General features: G+C 38.9%; 1 protein-coding gene across 1 annotated transcript in view; it reads right to left on the bottom strand.

Annotated features, from left to right (window-relative positions):
* LOC106962120 (fructose-1,6-bisphosphatase 1-like) overlaps positions 1-2,383 on the bottom strand; it is an 8,057-nt gene extending 5,674 nt beyond the window's left edge. The window contains exons 1-3 of the mRNA XM_015056312.1: positions 2,183-2,383; positions 1,027-1,189; positions 543-635 (exon numbers count right to left, since the gene is read on the bottom strand). Coding sequence (XP_014911798.1) covers positions 543-635; positions 1,027-1,189; positions 2,183-2,352 — 426 coding nt within the window. The 5' untranslated portion in view covers positions 2,353-2,383. The remainder of the gene's footprint in view (positions 1-542; positions 636-1,026; positions 1,190-2,182) is intronic.
* Between the last annotated feature and the right edge of the window lie 14,745 nt (positions 2,384-17,128).

Below are 17,128 nucleotides of genomic sequence, written 5' to 3'. Positions count from 1 at the left end.
CCGCCCGTTACCTAGCAACCCCAGCAGACTTCCAGTCATCTCTCACATTTGGTCAGCTGGTTTTACTGCTGCATGTGCTGTATTATATTTTGTTGTTGACTTTCTGTCCAGAAACTACTTGCTGCATGCTGATGGTTGTCCAGGAGGCTCCACTTCTGCTGTTCAAAGATGTACAGTTGTATAATTTCTCATCTGTTTGCAGCCATTTTCATGTGCGACTGTAAAATGTTGAGATTATTTGTATTTACAGTCACAAGAGGCCCTTTAACAAATTATTCAGAACTGAGCAGACTAATATCTCATTATCCAAGAATGATTGTGTCACAAATGTAATGAATATGTTTTGTATAGCCCACTCAAGGAAACATAACATGTCACCTTTAAGGTTACAAAACAAGTATGTTAATTTCAGTTCTTGCTTATATAGTAATTTATTTTAAGCTTAGCTCATAATTTAGACTAATCAAATGAAAGTTTGTCTTCAGTTGATCTTTTTCTGAAAAAAAGTGCATGAATGCAAGAGTTTAACGGTTTGCTGTAACCTTTCTGTAAATGCCGAATATAGTTCCAATGGAGACGAGGCAGTCGATGTTTGAGGAGCCATCCAGAGGATCAAAACAAACCACATATTTTCCCTGAAAACAACAAGAAAAGACATAAAATTAATCATTTTCTACAGGATAATATTTTTACAGACCACATCTCAAACAGTTTCTTCAAATTTAAAGAATAAATATAAACCTCCAAGGGCTTCTGGGAAATATTACGTGATGATATAAGCCGACTGTCATTGAGCATCAATGTTCATAATAATGTTTACTGAGATTTCAAAACCAAAGCTAAGCAGCATTTTATTGCTTTTGTTTTGTGTTTGCACATTTTCTAAAGTAGTGTTACCAACCACACCATCATGCAAATCAACGATTTAACTAAAATATTGCAGGAGAAGTAGAAATGTTTGCTGCTTTTCTGTATTAAACAACAGTTTGTTTGTGTTATTATGTTTTATTTTACATTAATTCTTACTTGTTGTTCAGGATCCACAATGATGGCCTCTTCATTCTCTTCGGACACCAGAACGCAGGAGGTGAAAGACGACTTGAGCATGTTGATGACCAGGTCATTGGACAGGATGTCCAGCTTCTTCACCTGGTCACCCGTCACGTTGGTGTTACCTGCAATCCCATAACTGATAAAGACAAAGAGAACAGAAACAGTGAGCAGAGCAGGAGGAAATGGTTACTTCACATGCTTTGCTGCAGTTATGACTGACAAACAAAACTGAATACAGTCATAGATTTCAGTGTGTTAGATTAAAACATAAAAAAATAATCATGGTGTGCCACAAGGTTTGCTGTTGGGACCTTTGCGTTTTGGCTTATTCATTAATGATTTACTGGAATATTTTCCAGCAAAGCTAACCTGCCAGATGTACGCAGATGATGTCGTCTTGTGTCAAAAAAACAAACTAAAAACAGAAGAATTCAAATATTTAGGGATGATCTCTTGTTGTTTTAAACAAGTGATACAAATTATGAAAATGAAATTTAAACTGTCTAATTTTAGATTGATTAAACATAATTTAACTTTAAAAAGTTCACTTCCTCTTTTTAAATCTTTTCTTTGACTTTAGACTTAGTTTGAGATGTTGATTTTAATGTTTTACTTGATGGGTTTGTTTTTATGTTTGTTTTAGTGTACAACACTTTGGCCAACATTGTTGTTTTAAAGTGCTTTATAAATAAACTTGCATTATTCTTACATGTAAATGTTCATTAATACACAGACTTTGGGATTTTTTGTGTACTCCGCCCACCTCCAGACGTCCCATTTTCAACAATAAAACTGAACTTGAAACAGAGCAGGAGGTTCGTTGTTTCTATTAGAATAAAATTAAATTGTTGTGGCCGAAGTTTCATTTCTAGATCATTACTAAGGAAAATAGATGCAAATGCATCGATTTGGGGTCTTCAAAAAGGCAGATTGGAGTGAAAATGAGCCGTGAATGGTTGGAGGTATGCGCTTCCTGATTGGTGCATAAACAACCTGAATCTCCTGCTCAGCCAGTGCGTCAACGTGGACGTGAATGCAGCAAACAAAAGCAGACAAAACAGCTGCACAAAGCGCAAAATGTGCGGTAGTTTTTACAGATAAAACTGCGTCTTTGACTCGGTGAACTCACAGATGGGCGATCCCAGCTTTGCGCACCGCGCTGGAGATGGCCTTCACTGCCGTGCCCAGGGAGTTGAGCAGCGTGGTCAGCTCCCCGGTGCCCTTCGCCTTCCTGCCCTCCTGCATCACGAAGCGGGTCATGGTGACCACGTTGGTGTCGAAGGTTCCCCGGTCAGACATGGTGGCAGCGGTCCTCCTGTGGTCCGGGAGCAGAAGTTGGAGGAAACGCTGCAGGACTTAAATGCGCTGCGAGGCGGAACCCGGCGGAGGGAGTGAGAGATGCGGGGCCAATCCGGGCCTGCGTGAGAGGTGTGGCCCGGTGGGAACACTGACCCACATTGTGCAAAACTTTCTGTAAGTCACAAACTGATAAACTATCAGCAGAGGAGTGTGACTGGAACAAAAGAGGCTGCACAAGTTTGGCTGCAAGAGTCTTTTGCAAGAGACCTAAAGCTGCAGAATGAAATTCATACAAAAACGGATTTTTTTTCTTTTCCTTTTTTCTGTTAAAATTGTCAGTATAATTCGAGACAGATAATCTGTGAAAAGGTCGAGCTTCCCCACCTCCACCCTGTGCTACTATTGCCATCTAAAGCAACCAATCAAAGCCAGGAGGAGGGTTTTATCGCTGTCAATCATCCTAGTGTACCCTCCTAAATGTGCTACTGGGAGAAACAACTTAATGGTACAGAAAAATCCGTCTTCATCTGTGGCCAAAGTTGGGCAGTAACTAGTTACATTTATTTGTGTAACTCTGTTAAAAATATTTTACTACGCTGTACTTTTCACTTTTATCTGAGTAATTTTATTATGAAGTATCTCTACTCTTACTAGAGTAAATTTTCTGGATTTTTTTCACCACAAGCAGACACACACCTGCAGTTTTTTTTGTTAAAGTTTCCTAAGTTTTATACTGGAAGAAACTGAGTTGGGGAAAAATTATTTTGAATGGGTAGGGTTAGGGTTGAAGGAAATAGTAAAACAATCCCAATTTATTGAATAAATAAAAATTCTTTTTTTTTTTTGTGCTAGAGTTTATACAATAAATGATAACCAATACGATAAATGCCAACTGCAAGGTTCTTCAGACTTTCCACAATGGCTCCTGATAAGTTTGGCTAAAAATGATAAAGAGTCAATAAATACAGATATTTAAACTGCACATATCAGCAGTTTTTCAGCTTTTTTCATTGAATAATTGCATGGGATTTCACCAAAGAATAGCAGTAAAAGTATCAGTAATATCATTTAAATCAGGGATGTCAAACTCATTTTCATGTGACAGAATGTGACAAAACTACCCATTGACAAACTGTTACAATATTATTAAATAATTGTCTCTACATTCAATGAAAATTTCTTAAAGCTAAAAATATTGATCATATTTTCACACTGATGTAAATTGGTATTACACAGATTGCAGCATCCAGTCAATTTTGAGAAGGCCAAGTGATGGTTGAATTATTATTTATTAAAGCCATAATAAATCATCATTTTCATCAACACAAAAGCTTGACAAGAACAATTAATAATTATAATTATGATTGTTTTCACCATCTGTTGTTATTATGTATCCATTATATATATTTTTTCCATTAATACAAGCAATCAGCATTTCAAGTTACTCAAATAAACTTCAATCCCAGTTACTCACCTTGTTCTCTTATTGGCTGAAGCTGATATTGAGTTGCTTCTTGTCCTTTTTTCTGTTTATTGCAGTTAACCTTCGCAGACAGAACTGTATTCCATTACCATGCTACCTTAACAAGAAAGTTACCAAATTAAAAGCATAAAACAATAAACAAAGATAACTTTACTCAGTAGGCCTTTACCAGACTATAGGGCCAAGTAGAAAGACATGGCGGGCCGGATTTGGCCCCCGGGCCGTAAGTTTGACACGTAATCAAACAGATTTTAAAATCCAACATTAGAAAATTCAAAATGCAGTGTTTTTGTGACAGTTTTAGGGAAAGAAAACCCATGCATCGCAATCAACCCAGACTTTTCTGTAAATGTTATTTCTCTCCCTACCAGTGCCAAAAAAAAACAAACAAAAAAAAAAACTTAAATTCATAACACGATGTGGTTTTTGAGATTAGTACAAAATAAAAACTTAAAATGTTGGGGAAAGGATAAATGCTAATTATAACAAGTTGTTCAAGTCATTGTGTTTTCAAGTTTTACCTTCGTCAAACGGAGGTGAAATAAAACCTACACAAGATGGCGCCCAACATCCAGTTTACTTCAGTTTAAACCATCTGCTTAATTTGAGGCTTTAGTAGACTGGATTCAGAATTTATCTCTAATATAATCAGCATGTAATGTTTTATGTATGTGAACCTAGGCAACATTTACTTGAATGGGATGTTTTTACTTATTTTTATGGGTTGATAGGGGGAAAAAAACTATAAAATTAGTTTCAGGAGGGAATTTAGTTCCAGTCATAAAAATATATAAACACTGATATCAATCCGCCAAAAATGATCCGTTCGAATTTGGAAATAAGTTTAACGTTCTGGGAACTATATTATATTGCGGAGGAGAAACGTGTATCATACGGTGGTCTTGTTGCCAGGTAATCGAAAGTACTGAAAAGTAATTTTCTTTAGTTTGTTTAATTTAGTTGTGTTTTTGTTTCACAAAATGTATTACACTGGCTGTTAAACAACAATATCTTGCACAGGAGTTATGTTAGCTTAGACATGACAAGTTAGCGAAAGAAACGCATCACTTGGTTCACGCGGAGTTATTTAGCAGTTAAACCGGGGGGATAGTAAATAGTCCAGTTAAGCTCTTCATTACTTCATGGCCCAGTCCGTAAAAGTAGGCCATGCTGTCGACAGGTAAGCTACACCTGCGTTACTGACTGACTGACCTTCATTACGCCCATCGTACTCAGCCGAGCAGCTACTGCGCATGAGCGTGGCTCACCTCGCTTCTGAGCCGACCGACCCACCGACCGGAGCGGACAGTACAAAGAAGCTGCTGGTTCTGCTGCAGACGGGATCCAGACCCACCGGGATAAACTTTAACTTTAGTTCGAGTTTGTGGGAATTTATTGTTCCACCCGTTGAGGAGCTGGAGTTTAAAAACGGCTGGAGGAGTTAGCAAGGAGTTGAATTCAATCCGAAGAAGAAGAAGAGCAGCCTGGGAGACACTTGGCGTCTGGTGAGTTGAAGGCGATTTATTTTGGGGAATGCATGTTAATTTTTAAACTTTAAGGCAGTGTTATCGTGTTTTAGTCTGCGGTTTAATTTGGTAATTTGGTTTAATTACTTTAAAGTTCAGTTTCTGGTCTAAGCGGTCGTGCAGCGAGCAGAGCAGACAATCTCATGAAGCGCTGCTGCGGGTTAAGCAGGATTATGTTTAAAGTCATATGGTGTTTGTTGCTGATTGAACAAACTATCCTGCGGGTGCCATGCAAATGTTTTCCAGGTACGGCTCAATGGGCCGGACTTTGAGCTGCAAAGGCAGGAAACTTGTCTTTACTCCTTGGAGAGACAAGTTTTTGGATTTTCTCTCTAGCGATGCACCGATCGGGTTCTTTTCTGGTACCGATTTTCCGTCTAACCAACTAAAACCGATTATGACCTGTTTTTTCCTCCTCATTTTAATTATGTTATAAAGATCACAACAAATAAAAGTTGGCATAAATTTCTTGCAGTTTTGATGCATTGCTGGTCATTTTAATCTGTGGCATATTGATTCTCTGCTCATAAACACACAGAGCTTCTCTAATGTAATCAGGTTGGTAGTAACTAGTTACATCTACTCTTTTACATTTACTTGAGTTACTTTTTTGAAAAAAAAAATATTCTTAAGACTATTTCTACTATGCTGTACTTTTTACTTTTACTTCAGTAATTTTATTAGGAAGTATTTCTGCTCTTGTTTGAGTAAAACGTCTGGATTTTCTACCCAGAGAGTAAAAAACATGTTTTAAACAAATTCACCAGACACACACCTGCAGTTTTTGTTAGTTTTTTATTGAAAGAAGCTGAGTTGGAAAAAATTACTTTTGCCTGATTTTATTTATTTATTGTTACTTATATTAATTGCTTTCATTTTGGTGTTTTAAAATACCAAAATTTCCTCTGAACTATATTTTAGTCTGTGTGGTGATGATGTAATTTTTTAATATTAAATAACTGATCAGTACTTGAGTAGATTTTTTTACCAAATACTTTTTTACTCTTACTTGAGTAAAAATATGTTAAAATAGTGCCACTCTTACTTATTTCATATAATTTGTGGGTTCTCTACCGCCTCTGAATTTAATGTTGTAATTTTAATCCTAATGTCTTGAAAACCACAATCAGTTCTCACCTGAATCCCAAAGAATGCCAAAGTGTCTTTTCTTTCAGCACTCTCATTTTCTCTGCCTCCTCCTCACATTCTTTAATACAGTGCAGTGATTGACCCTCGTACAAAAGCTCCTTTATGGGGCGCTGAAGGCGACTGTCATCGACTTTAAAATGTTGCACATGGCTGTAAAGGAAGCTGCTGCTGCTCGTATCTCTCCAGCGAACTGCTCCGTCTCTCTGACAGCGGTTGTGACGCAGACCTTGATGGTGGTCTCCATTGTTCTGCTGGACCACTGGGGTCAACCAAAGGGCTCCTCATCTCCCCTCCAGCTCAGGAGCTTTCCCACTTTTCTCCTTCAGGGATGATCCTCTGAATTGATATGGGAGCGGGGGAGAATATGAGCATTGTGAAAGCGGACTAAAGGAATTCTGCGGCTTTCAATGTGCCGCTTTTGGCATCTACCTGAACTCGATTCTCTACACCAGAGAATAAGAAGCACAGATTTCCAGCAGAGCTTTTATCTCTGAGGCTAAAAGCATTCTTTCAACTTAAAAGTGGCTTTGGTTACTGAGCTGACATTTTGTTTGTTTCCATCATCCACTTCTGTTCTTTTGTTAAACTGATCTACAGTCAAATTTGGGAAACAAAATCTTAATTTTATGAGTATTAATTGTTATACTTTAAGCTGCAGTGTGTAACTCTTATAAACATGTTTTTTGTGATGTGCCAGGATGGTGCGAGAGAAAATTGAGCTTCTCTGTCGTCTTCCAGAAACAACCAATCAGAGCCAGGAGGCGGGTCTTAGCGCTGTCAATCACCTCCTTGCTTTCTGCTATGCTGCAGCTAGCCTAGCCTGTTGTGAATGCTAAGGCGAGTTAGCATGGCCACCAATGACGATGGATAAATTGTTTTTCCTGTATGGCTCAATCTTTTCACAGGTTTCTGTCTCATAATAAACTCTCAAAATTGCAAATATTTCTAAGTTGGCGACACAAAATCATTGATTTTGAATGCAATAAAATCCCCAAAACAATCGAAATCCTGGAGGGACTCATCAGTGTTTAAAAGATGTTAGATGTTATTTAATTTTAACAAGAACTTACCGAATGCAGAGACGGCTATTTATGAATGATTTATCAGTTTAGTGGTTTTTATCACTACTTTCGGAAACAACCGGCCTTTTGATAACATTCATGATGTTGATGAAACTGAGCTTCACACCCTGCTTTAGTTTATCAAATCATAGTTGGATTTTGAAGTTTGTGAGAGATGCTTCACATTTTTTATTTTTAGCATTCATTGTCTGTAGTGCAGTGTTTCTCATTTCCGGTCCTCACGCCCCCCTGCCCTGCATGTTTTAGATGTTTCCCTTCTGCCACACACCTGGATTCAATATTTTGGTGATTAACAGGCCTCTGCAGTACTTGAAGGTCATGCAATCATTTGAATCAGCTGTTCTGGAGTAGAGGCACATCTAAAACATGCAGAGCAGGGGGCCTGAGGACTGGAATTGAGAAGCACTGCTGTAGTGGAACTAGTTTAGCGTCAAATGTTGCGCTTCGGTTGAGCCTGGCGTCGGTGTTTGCATCAGGATTGGCGGCGTTTTGAGGCGACCTCTCCAGCCCACATATGGCCGCCTCTCTTTTCTCACTTCGGTGAGACGACCCTCCTGTCCACGACTTCAAAGCCGAGTCTCCCCCTCCTCCCATCGCCTCCCTGTGATTAGTCTCCCATTCCTCCGGTTTCTGGTTTAGACTAAATGACTTCCCTCCTCACAGTTGCTTTGCTTTTCTTGCTTGTTTTAGAGTTTTTAAAGAATCCTCTCTGTTGAATTGCTTTAATTTTAGTCTCTGGGTTTGCTTTGCAATCCCAGGTTTGGTTGAACATCTGCACATACCTCTGCTATATTTTTGCTCTTGTTGCATATTTTTGTGCTGAAAATTCTATTTTTGCCATTTCTTGCAGCTTAAACATGTGTTTCTTGCAGCCTTGTATTCCTCCCCACTGGAAGCACACTTGCTGGTTTGACTGGAGGTGAAGGGAGTTGTTGCAGCTGCTTTGGTTTGAAAGTGTGGGATGAAACCACGAGGACTGCCTTGTTATTACATGATCGTGGTAGAAGTTAGCCCACAAATGTGAAATGTTGCTGTTTGGAACAGCGTCAAGTAGGAAACGGCATTAAGTAGCCTCTTGGCTTGAACTGTGAAGAACCTCGGATATCAGAGTATGCACAAAGAAGATTTAAAATGGAGAACTTGCTGGATTCAACAAAAAAAAAAAAAAAAAAGAGAAGTCAAGCTTGTGGGAATCCTCCTAAGAGATTTCCAGTAACCTGGGACAGCTGCCAGCGCGGCACCACACTGATTGCTAATTTGAAAGGAAGTCATTACTGGGCGATCAAAGCTCTGGCTGAACTGTTTACAAAATCTCTTGAGTCAGTTTTTTTTTCTGGACTTAGAAGCTTAACAGAATCACACCAGCACAATGTATGAATTAGAAGAATCTCTTAAGTGGATTTGTCCTTTATTACAAACTTCATGCAGACTGCTTAAGCTGAAGCTGCGATCAGACATGATTGCAACCAATCAGCAACTGGGCACATAAGCCATGTTTAGTCCTTTGTTTGGGTTGTAAAATGCTGTTGGTTCTCTTTACAAAATTGCTTTTCTTTGTTTTGTTTTACTTGATTGCTGATTGTTTGCAACTGATTTGCATTTTAAGTTTAGAATAATTCACTAAAACCACAAAAAACATGTGACGAGTGGCAAATTATAATAACTTGTTTAAAAATTATCTAAGTGTTTCTTTAATTTATTGAAAGTGGAAATATTTTCTTTTTTAAATGTAAAATTAATTTTGACCCTGATGTCTGATTGGCTGCTGTCAAAGAGACCTTTACATCTGATTGGCTGCTTTTATAGAGACCCTAATGTCTGATTGGTTGCTTCAAAACAACAAGTTAGGACAACCTCTTCTAAGCTAGCTATGGCAGGGAAGTTGATATTTTCACTGGAAGTGTGGAAATTATTTCAAAAAAATTTTTTTCAGGTGAGCAATTCCAACCTTTATCTGTAGTTTGGTCTGAAATATTGCTAATAATTTCGCCAGAGAGAGTTGGTCAGCGTTAGCTAGTTAGCTAGTGGGTGGAGCTAACATTGAGCCTGTCGTCTGTGGCAGCTTCCTCCATGTTATTAAAGAGAAATGGGGAAGTAGAGGCTAGAGTTTCTCACCTGGAGTTTGTAGCAATTAAATTACAACAATTTATGGAAGTTATTTCCACACTTCCAGTGAAAATGTCAACCTCAGATACCTAGCAAACTTGGAAGAAATTGTCTTGATTTGCTGTTTGAAGCAGCCAATCAGGTGTCAGGGTTGGCCCTAAGCCCGCCCACTGAGTTTGATAGGGGAAGTTGATGATTTAATGTAATTCATGAAGCATATAAATGTATAACTTTTAACAAATTTAACTCATAAGGTATTTATTGTTGTCTGATCCATTCCTGAGTGCTGCAGTTTGCGTGAGGAGGAAAACTGTTGCGGTGAACATGAATGAGTCGAGGGAATCGCTCTCTGCGGCTCGGATTAACCCCGCTTAAACCTTGAAGTGTGTTTCACAAAGATGTTTTGTTTCCTGGTATGTTAATCTCTTTTCTTTCAGTAATTCTTCCTCTTAGTGTTTGTGCATTCTTCTTTTCCCTCTATAATAAGGACGATTATCACGGTTCACTGAAATTTGAATTCCCAACTTCTTTGGAGGATCATTGATCTTGGCAATTTTTAATTTATTTATTATTAGACCAACTATGAAAGTGACTGTAGCGAATGTTATGCTTTCACTTACATTGGAGTCAAGGAAATGCAGAAATAGACAAAGTGTTGCTAGAGTATCTGCCCTTTGTCCTACGGAGGAAAAAAAGTGCCCTTCTGAGATCTAAAACTTTTTAACAATGTGTAGCATGAGTTCTCTTTTTGCAATTAAAGGCTAGTTGTGATTTACTGTTCTACTTTTCATCAATTTATAATATATTTTTTTATTTTTGTTAATCCTAAGAATTTCATAAAATGCAGAAAAGGTCATACTTGTTTTGAGATTTTTAATGTTTTTGTTCGCTAATGCATATTGGTGTCGTCTTTTGCAATCAGCAGATGTTGGAAAGTAGGGGTGGACAATATGGACTTAAAGTTTTATCACAATATTTTGTTATTTAGGCCTGTCTCAATAAATTTAAATGCAGGCTTCAAGTGAATGAAATTGTGCATTTTGTTCAGACAATCTCTTCCAATGAAAAACAACAAGGACAAAATTTCTTTTTTCTTCTTCTTTTTTGCGTGTGTGCAAATTGGTAGTCATTATAAAATTGTGTTGGAGGTGCAGTCAAAAAAAATGGCACCCTTAGTTTTTTACTTGAGCACCTGCCCCAAAAATGTCTGTGCACGCCCCTGGTTAGAGTGAAGGTAATTACCCGCTGGAAAGACGACTTGATGCTGGATGAGGCTTGCTGGGACGGATTGTTTTGACATTTCCAAGAGAATGGGAGGAGTGGAAGAAAAAACTGTGGTCAAACGGGGAGATGAAAGGTGCTCAATTATCTACTTTACACAGATTTCCAGCTAAGACCTTGGACTTTCCCAAGCCTAAGGTTTGACTGTTGCAAATTACAAGCATAATTACTTAAGGGAGGTACCAAAAGAAAACAAAAATATTCAAAACAAAAACCCAAATGACATCTTTTGGTGCTACAGTAAAAATATTTGCAAGAAATTTAACGATTTTTGCGCTTATCTTTGATGGCAAATACAGTTTCTGACCGTAGTTTTGAACAAATTACAGTAAACGCACAGTTGTTCCCAAAAAATGCAGGAATCTGTTTCTGTGTGAATTTCCATACAGAATTGTGAAAACTGGAGGGACTGACTGGGCATCAGAGCCATTTGGTTTTGGGGCGCCACATGGCTCTTTGGCCTTGTTCCTGTTCATCTACCGTTGATTAAAGGCCACAGAAACCTTTAATAAATGCCTCTGGAGGTTCAGGCATGTGCTGCACATGTGTTAACCAGAAAATACCACAAAGTTATGGACGAAACAAACCGATAAGGACCAGCTAAACATTCCACCCGTCTCTTTTCTAAACAGCAGCTGGTATGCACGGTGTGTTAGTTTATGGAAACATCTCATTTGTCATGATTCCCTCACAAATATGGCTGTGAGTTTCAGGCATGCTGTCTGAAATGTAACTGTTTCTAAACAGAAATCCAGCTTGTTTCCTGCAGGTCAGACAGAACGAGGCCAGTGAACTCGGTGCTGATATGATAGTGATAATCCTCCAGGTATGCAGGCATGCACAGACTTTGCTTGTCAAGTTTAGGCATTGCAGAGAACGGCTTGGCATCTTTCAGGCCAAACTCTGCAGCCTGTTTTAGGGCTGCTAACCAGCTGCAGACCCCCAGCTTTTGATTATTCAGGTAAATTTCTAGAATCTTCTTCTAAAGTTTTAAACCTTCAACCACATGTAACTCATAAAATCTTCTCAAGGTGTGCCACTTGTTTTCCACAGTTTGCTTTGTGAGGTGTAAATTGCAGCACACCTTGGTAGGATTACTGTGTGTGATGATTGTTGGTGATTTATGGGGCATAAAGTTGTAACTTGGTGTCCTGTAGAGCTCCGTAAACACAAAGTCTGTGTCACTTTCTAAACAAACAGCTTTGGGAGTTTTCACACTTGATGGTCTGGTAGATTGGGTTCGCTTGGGCACCAAAGTTGAAGCATTTGTTACATTTTCCACTGGTGTGGTTCGCTTTCACACTGAACTGTTAAATGAGCCAAAATCTTTAAGTAAGCTGTTCCCCTCCTCACCTGTGGGGGCGCTGCTTCAAGAACAAGTGAAGGAAATGACACAAAATCTCTGAAGACTCTGAGCACAACTTTCTTCTTCTCAAAACAAAAATGGAGTAGAGTCAGATTTTAGCGGTTGTAGGATTTTTCTTTTCTCTTTGGTTAAAAAAAAACCCCACAGGCTGTTTTTGCTGCTAGTGCTAGATTTATGTTTGGTTTTATTTACCCAGAATGCCTTGCGTTGTAGTCCTTTTCCTGCTTTTGGAGTAGTCTCTTGTCTGTTTATGGTTCTCATATGCATCGAAACCGCGCCAGAGTTCATTTCAACCGAGTCAGGACTTCAGAGTTCACTTTATTGATCCGCATCAGAGTTTGATTATCTGTTCAGACCTCCCCAAACCAACCGCAGTCCACCAACTTTTTTCTGTTATCGGTGAGAAGCACCAATCAGCTCCCCAAACGCAGGGCTTTGACGTTCACCAAGCTGTAACTTTGTAACCAATTAGAAAATTCATCTGCAGTAGCAACTGTTTAACCTAAAGAGGGCAGCACTGAGACGGTTGTTGGCCAGATATTGCAGAGTTAAACAACAGAAACGCAAAGTTACCAACCTTAAAGACCAGTTGAGTTTATCTGTGGAAAAAAATGTATTTGGTGTTTAGTTACCTTTTTAAATTACAACTTTTAATTAATTTTTTCCCTTTTTATCCATGAAAAGCTCATTAATGCAATCATATAGGAGTTGTGTCATCTGTTTACGGCGCAGAAAGGCTCAGTGGCCCATAGTTACCCGCCTCCTCATGTTACAGCCTCCCTCTGTTGCACGCTGGTATTGTCAGGTTACTGCGTGTTTCTGTGAGGTTCGTGTCAGGAAGCGCTCCGGCGTCCCCACGGTAATCCCTCGTCCCTCACTGCCTCATCAGAGTTGGACGCAGACTCTTCACACCTGAGGGAGGTGAGTCTGGATTGTTTTAGGCTATTTTTATCAAATATGTCCTTTAGACGGCCCGTCAATGAGACCAGTTATATCAGTACTCTGTTTTTAACGGAGTGCATATAAATAATTTTTTATCATAATAACCTGACAGGATTCTAGTTGGAGTTGAACAAGGTATCAAGTTGCAGTAGAAATGCATGAAATAATGCAGTTGTAAAGGAGTGTTTGAATGCAATATGTGGTAGGATATATCTGATCTGTTATGTATTCATGCTCTGCATATTAAGGCAGTTAAAGGTAGAATTTGTTTCTACCTTTAACACCAGCTGTTAAAGGTAGAAACAGCTGGTGTTAAAGCTGCGTTTTCATTACAAATGTTCAAAAAACTTCGTCAATAATCCACTGTCGAAAATGCAATGCAATTGTGGCATTTATATTAAATTAGAAACTTACAACAACTTATTAGGTCCATTATAGACAGAAAAAGGAAAAGGTGGAAAAAAAGTTAATTTCTGTCAAAAAACTCCAAACACTTTTGAAATTCATCTCACATTTTCAAGAAAAAATGGGTGTAGTAATTGTTTTTAGGTGGAGTCTCAAGTATTTGTTGACTTTAGATATTACTGGTCCCTAAAACTTCCCAATTTTAATGTTTTAGGACTTTAAAACCTGAATACATACCAAGCCATGGTTTTGTCCGTCAGTTCTCCCGTATTCCTGTTTGTCTGCATGTGGAAAAACAAATCAACAAACCTAGACCAGCTACGCTTTGCCCTTTCTGGTGCTGGTTTACTTTAATGTGGGAGCTGCAGAGTGAGGAAGTCATTCTGCACACATTTAACATCCTAGTGGAAGTAATTAACTGGATTTCTGGAACAACAAACTCTGGAAAGGATTGCTGCCATCTGTTAAAGACATCAAACGGGTCAAACGGGTCACGACAGAATCAACAGATTGCAGATCTTTATGCCACAACGTCGGACTCCCAGTGAAATTTAGTGACTTTCTTTATAATTAAGCATCTGAAGGCCAGAGCTGGTTCAGTTGTTAGAGGTTTACCAAAAAGTTTTACATTTATCATTATTCAGAATCAATTTAAAATGTCCCAAAATCGATTTGAAGTCAAATCCTCTGGCGGCCATTTTGTAGCTACGCGGGGCGTTTTGACGTCGCCACACAGGGTACCTCCAGAAAACACTAAGGCAAAGAGGAAACTGTAAAACCGCTTTCATGTGATTATGTCCGGAAATGTGGTGAATGCGCCCAACGCTGGAGGGCAAACGGACGATCGTTTCCGTTGCTGCGCTGCTGCAGTTCTGTTAACAAAATGAAACCTGGAGATGTAGGTTGGATTAATTCAGTGCAGTTCGCCACTGGGACAAGTATTGCTGAAAAACATCTACATCACTGATTCTTTATTCTTTGTGTTGGCTGTGCTACGTTGCCATAGCAACAAACAACACCGCTAATGTATCAGGATTCAGTAAGAAAAGACAGAACAGAACATTTGGTCCGTTACAGTTTTAGGTTTTTAGGCTTGATGTTTATTTTGTGATTATTAATAATAGCTTAGCTACAGCTCCTGTAGCTAAGCTATTGGGGGGCCCCAGATAAAAATCAGCTTGGGGCCCCTAAGAGGCTCGGACCGGCCTTGGGGAAGCGCTGCGTGAACAGCAGCAGGCGTTTATTTCCTCTGGTGTTAGCAGAGATTTGTTTACCACAGAGATCGACTCTGGTGAAAGCTCTGCTGCACCGAACTGCAGCGTCAGACTGGTTATGATGGGGAAATAAAACGTACTCCTGGTGAATGTGGTGGTGGGATAAATATGGAGGGATCTCAGTCTGGGTTGAAGCTTTTTGTTGGTGGAAGACCTTTTTATTTTCTTCCATATCTGTGGTTTCTCCGTTTATGGCTTTGAGCTGTGGCGGACGCGTAATGGCCCCGACATCCTCTCCGGTTTCAGTTTCCACAATGTGAAAGACGGGTCGCCATGGTAACGCTGTCCGCAGGTCGGTCCTGCTCTGAGGGACTTAACCTGTAGGTGGTCAGTTAGTTTTATTTTACATCTTTTTACTTTTACTGATAATTATCAACATTTTCCTGGTGGTTACAACTATGACCGTCACAAAAGCAAATATTCCTAGATGATAAAATGCCCCAGAAGTTTTTGTGATAAACTATAATATTGTTGTTTTGGGATCATTTTCAGGATATATAGTAATAATAGCATAATGGCACAAAAACTCTCTCAAAGTTCAATAAACTTTCAATTCTAATGAACATTTAACACTGGAAGATGTTTTTAAATGTCCTAAATTAGTAAACAAGAAAAAGCAAATAAAATGAATTATAAAGTCTGTAAACGAAATTATTCTAAAAAAAAAAAGGGGACAAAACACCAGACTGAACTCGAAAATGGTCTTAAAACAACTATATTGTTATTAATCACAATAATTTCTGGGACAGTTGTCCAGAAAAATGTTTTATGATGATGATAAAGTGTAAAACATGTAAATCTGGTACCAGCTGGTTTCTCTGCTCACTGCAGACGTCTGACCGAAGCCGTTCATCTAAAACGGTTTTTGCATATTCAGTGACATCTGCCAGCAAAGCTTCGGCCGGTCGCTCCCGTCCGTCTGGTGAGGCTGAAATAATGGCCCGGCTCGGGTCGCCACTCAAGTCAATATTTGTTCATGGACAGCGGCTGCTGTGCAGGAGGCGGCTCTGTTTTAGTGACGCTTAGTGATGTTCGCTTTAAAAAACACTTCAGAAAGCAGAGATGTGCTTAGACATGATGCTAAAGGCTTCTTCTAGCTTCCAGTTTATCTTATTATTGCTTTTTCCTACTCAAAATTACATTTTGGTTTTAGATTAATGGAAACTGTAGATAATAATTGGTAACAAAACTTGTTTTGTGTGATATTTGCATTTTTCCAGATGATTTTTATCCGATTTTATAAAAAAATTGTGAAACATTTTAGTGTGTCAAAAAGCAGAAATAAAAAATCCACAAGGGAGGCAAATACTTCATAATTATAGCAGGGTAATTGTTTTACTTTCAGAGGCGTCAAGATGCTGTGAATTTCTTATTAAAGCCATAAAATGAAATATTTACTGCATCGACTTATGAAACGGTTGAAAGAAGTTAACTGCGTAAGTTTACCCACAGTTCCCTGAAACGGCTTTGGCTCCGTCGCAGGTTTGACTCCTTCAATCCTCCGTTGCAGTGAAGCAAAACGAGCCGAGATCTTTGCTGCTGCCGAATTTATCTGACTAAACTCTCCGATGAATCATTCTGACAAAACTGTAAAAATAGTTTTTCTTTTCTTCCCCGCCGAGTCATTTTATAAAAAAAAAAAAGATGATGCAGAAAAGTTCCCAGAATGCCGCGGGAGCTAATCTGTTGTTTTGGTGGAAGTGGAGGCTCTGGCAGCCATAATGCCACAGTGTTTCCACTGGAATGCTGCAGCCATTGTGGAGCGGGACGACACCCCCGCTGGCAGCGCAGTACAATGTGCTGCATTATAGCTTTGACGGCATGCTACTGTTTCCATAGCCTGTGACCCCGCGAGCCGAGGCCAACGTAATGAAAAGGATGACACGGAAATCGTCAGTTAGTCTCGGGGTTATTACAGCTTCCTCCGCTCGGCGGCGGCTGGGAATTTAAAAATCCCTTCAGCAAATTTTATTTCCTGGATTTAAAGAGAAATCTGCATTAGACTGAAATCTAATGATTAATAAAATGATAGATTATTACCATTAATCAGATAAAACAACCGGTGCATTTAATTGCTTGAGCTTATTTTATTCAATATTAAAAATATTTAGAAATTTAAATTCTTTATTGCATAACAAGAAATATTTTTTTGGCTAAATTCA

This window comes from Poecilia latipinna, unplaced genomic scaffold (assembly GCF_001443285.1).
Source record: "Poecilia latipinna isolate Pla-1442-1.1 unplaced genomic scaffold, P_latipinna-1.0 Scaffold1373, whole genome shotgun sequence".
NCBI classification, from domain to species: Eukaryota; Metazoa; Chordata; class Actinopteri; order Cyprinodontiformes; family Poeciliidae; genus Poecilia; species Poecilia latipinna.
Note: the sequence above shows the minus strand (reverse complement) of the source record. Positions and strands in the feature narration are given on the sequence as shown.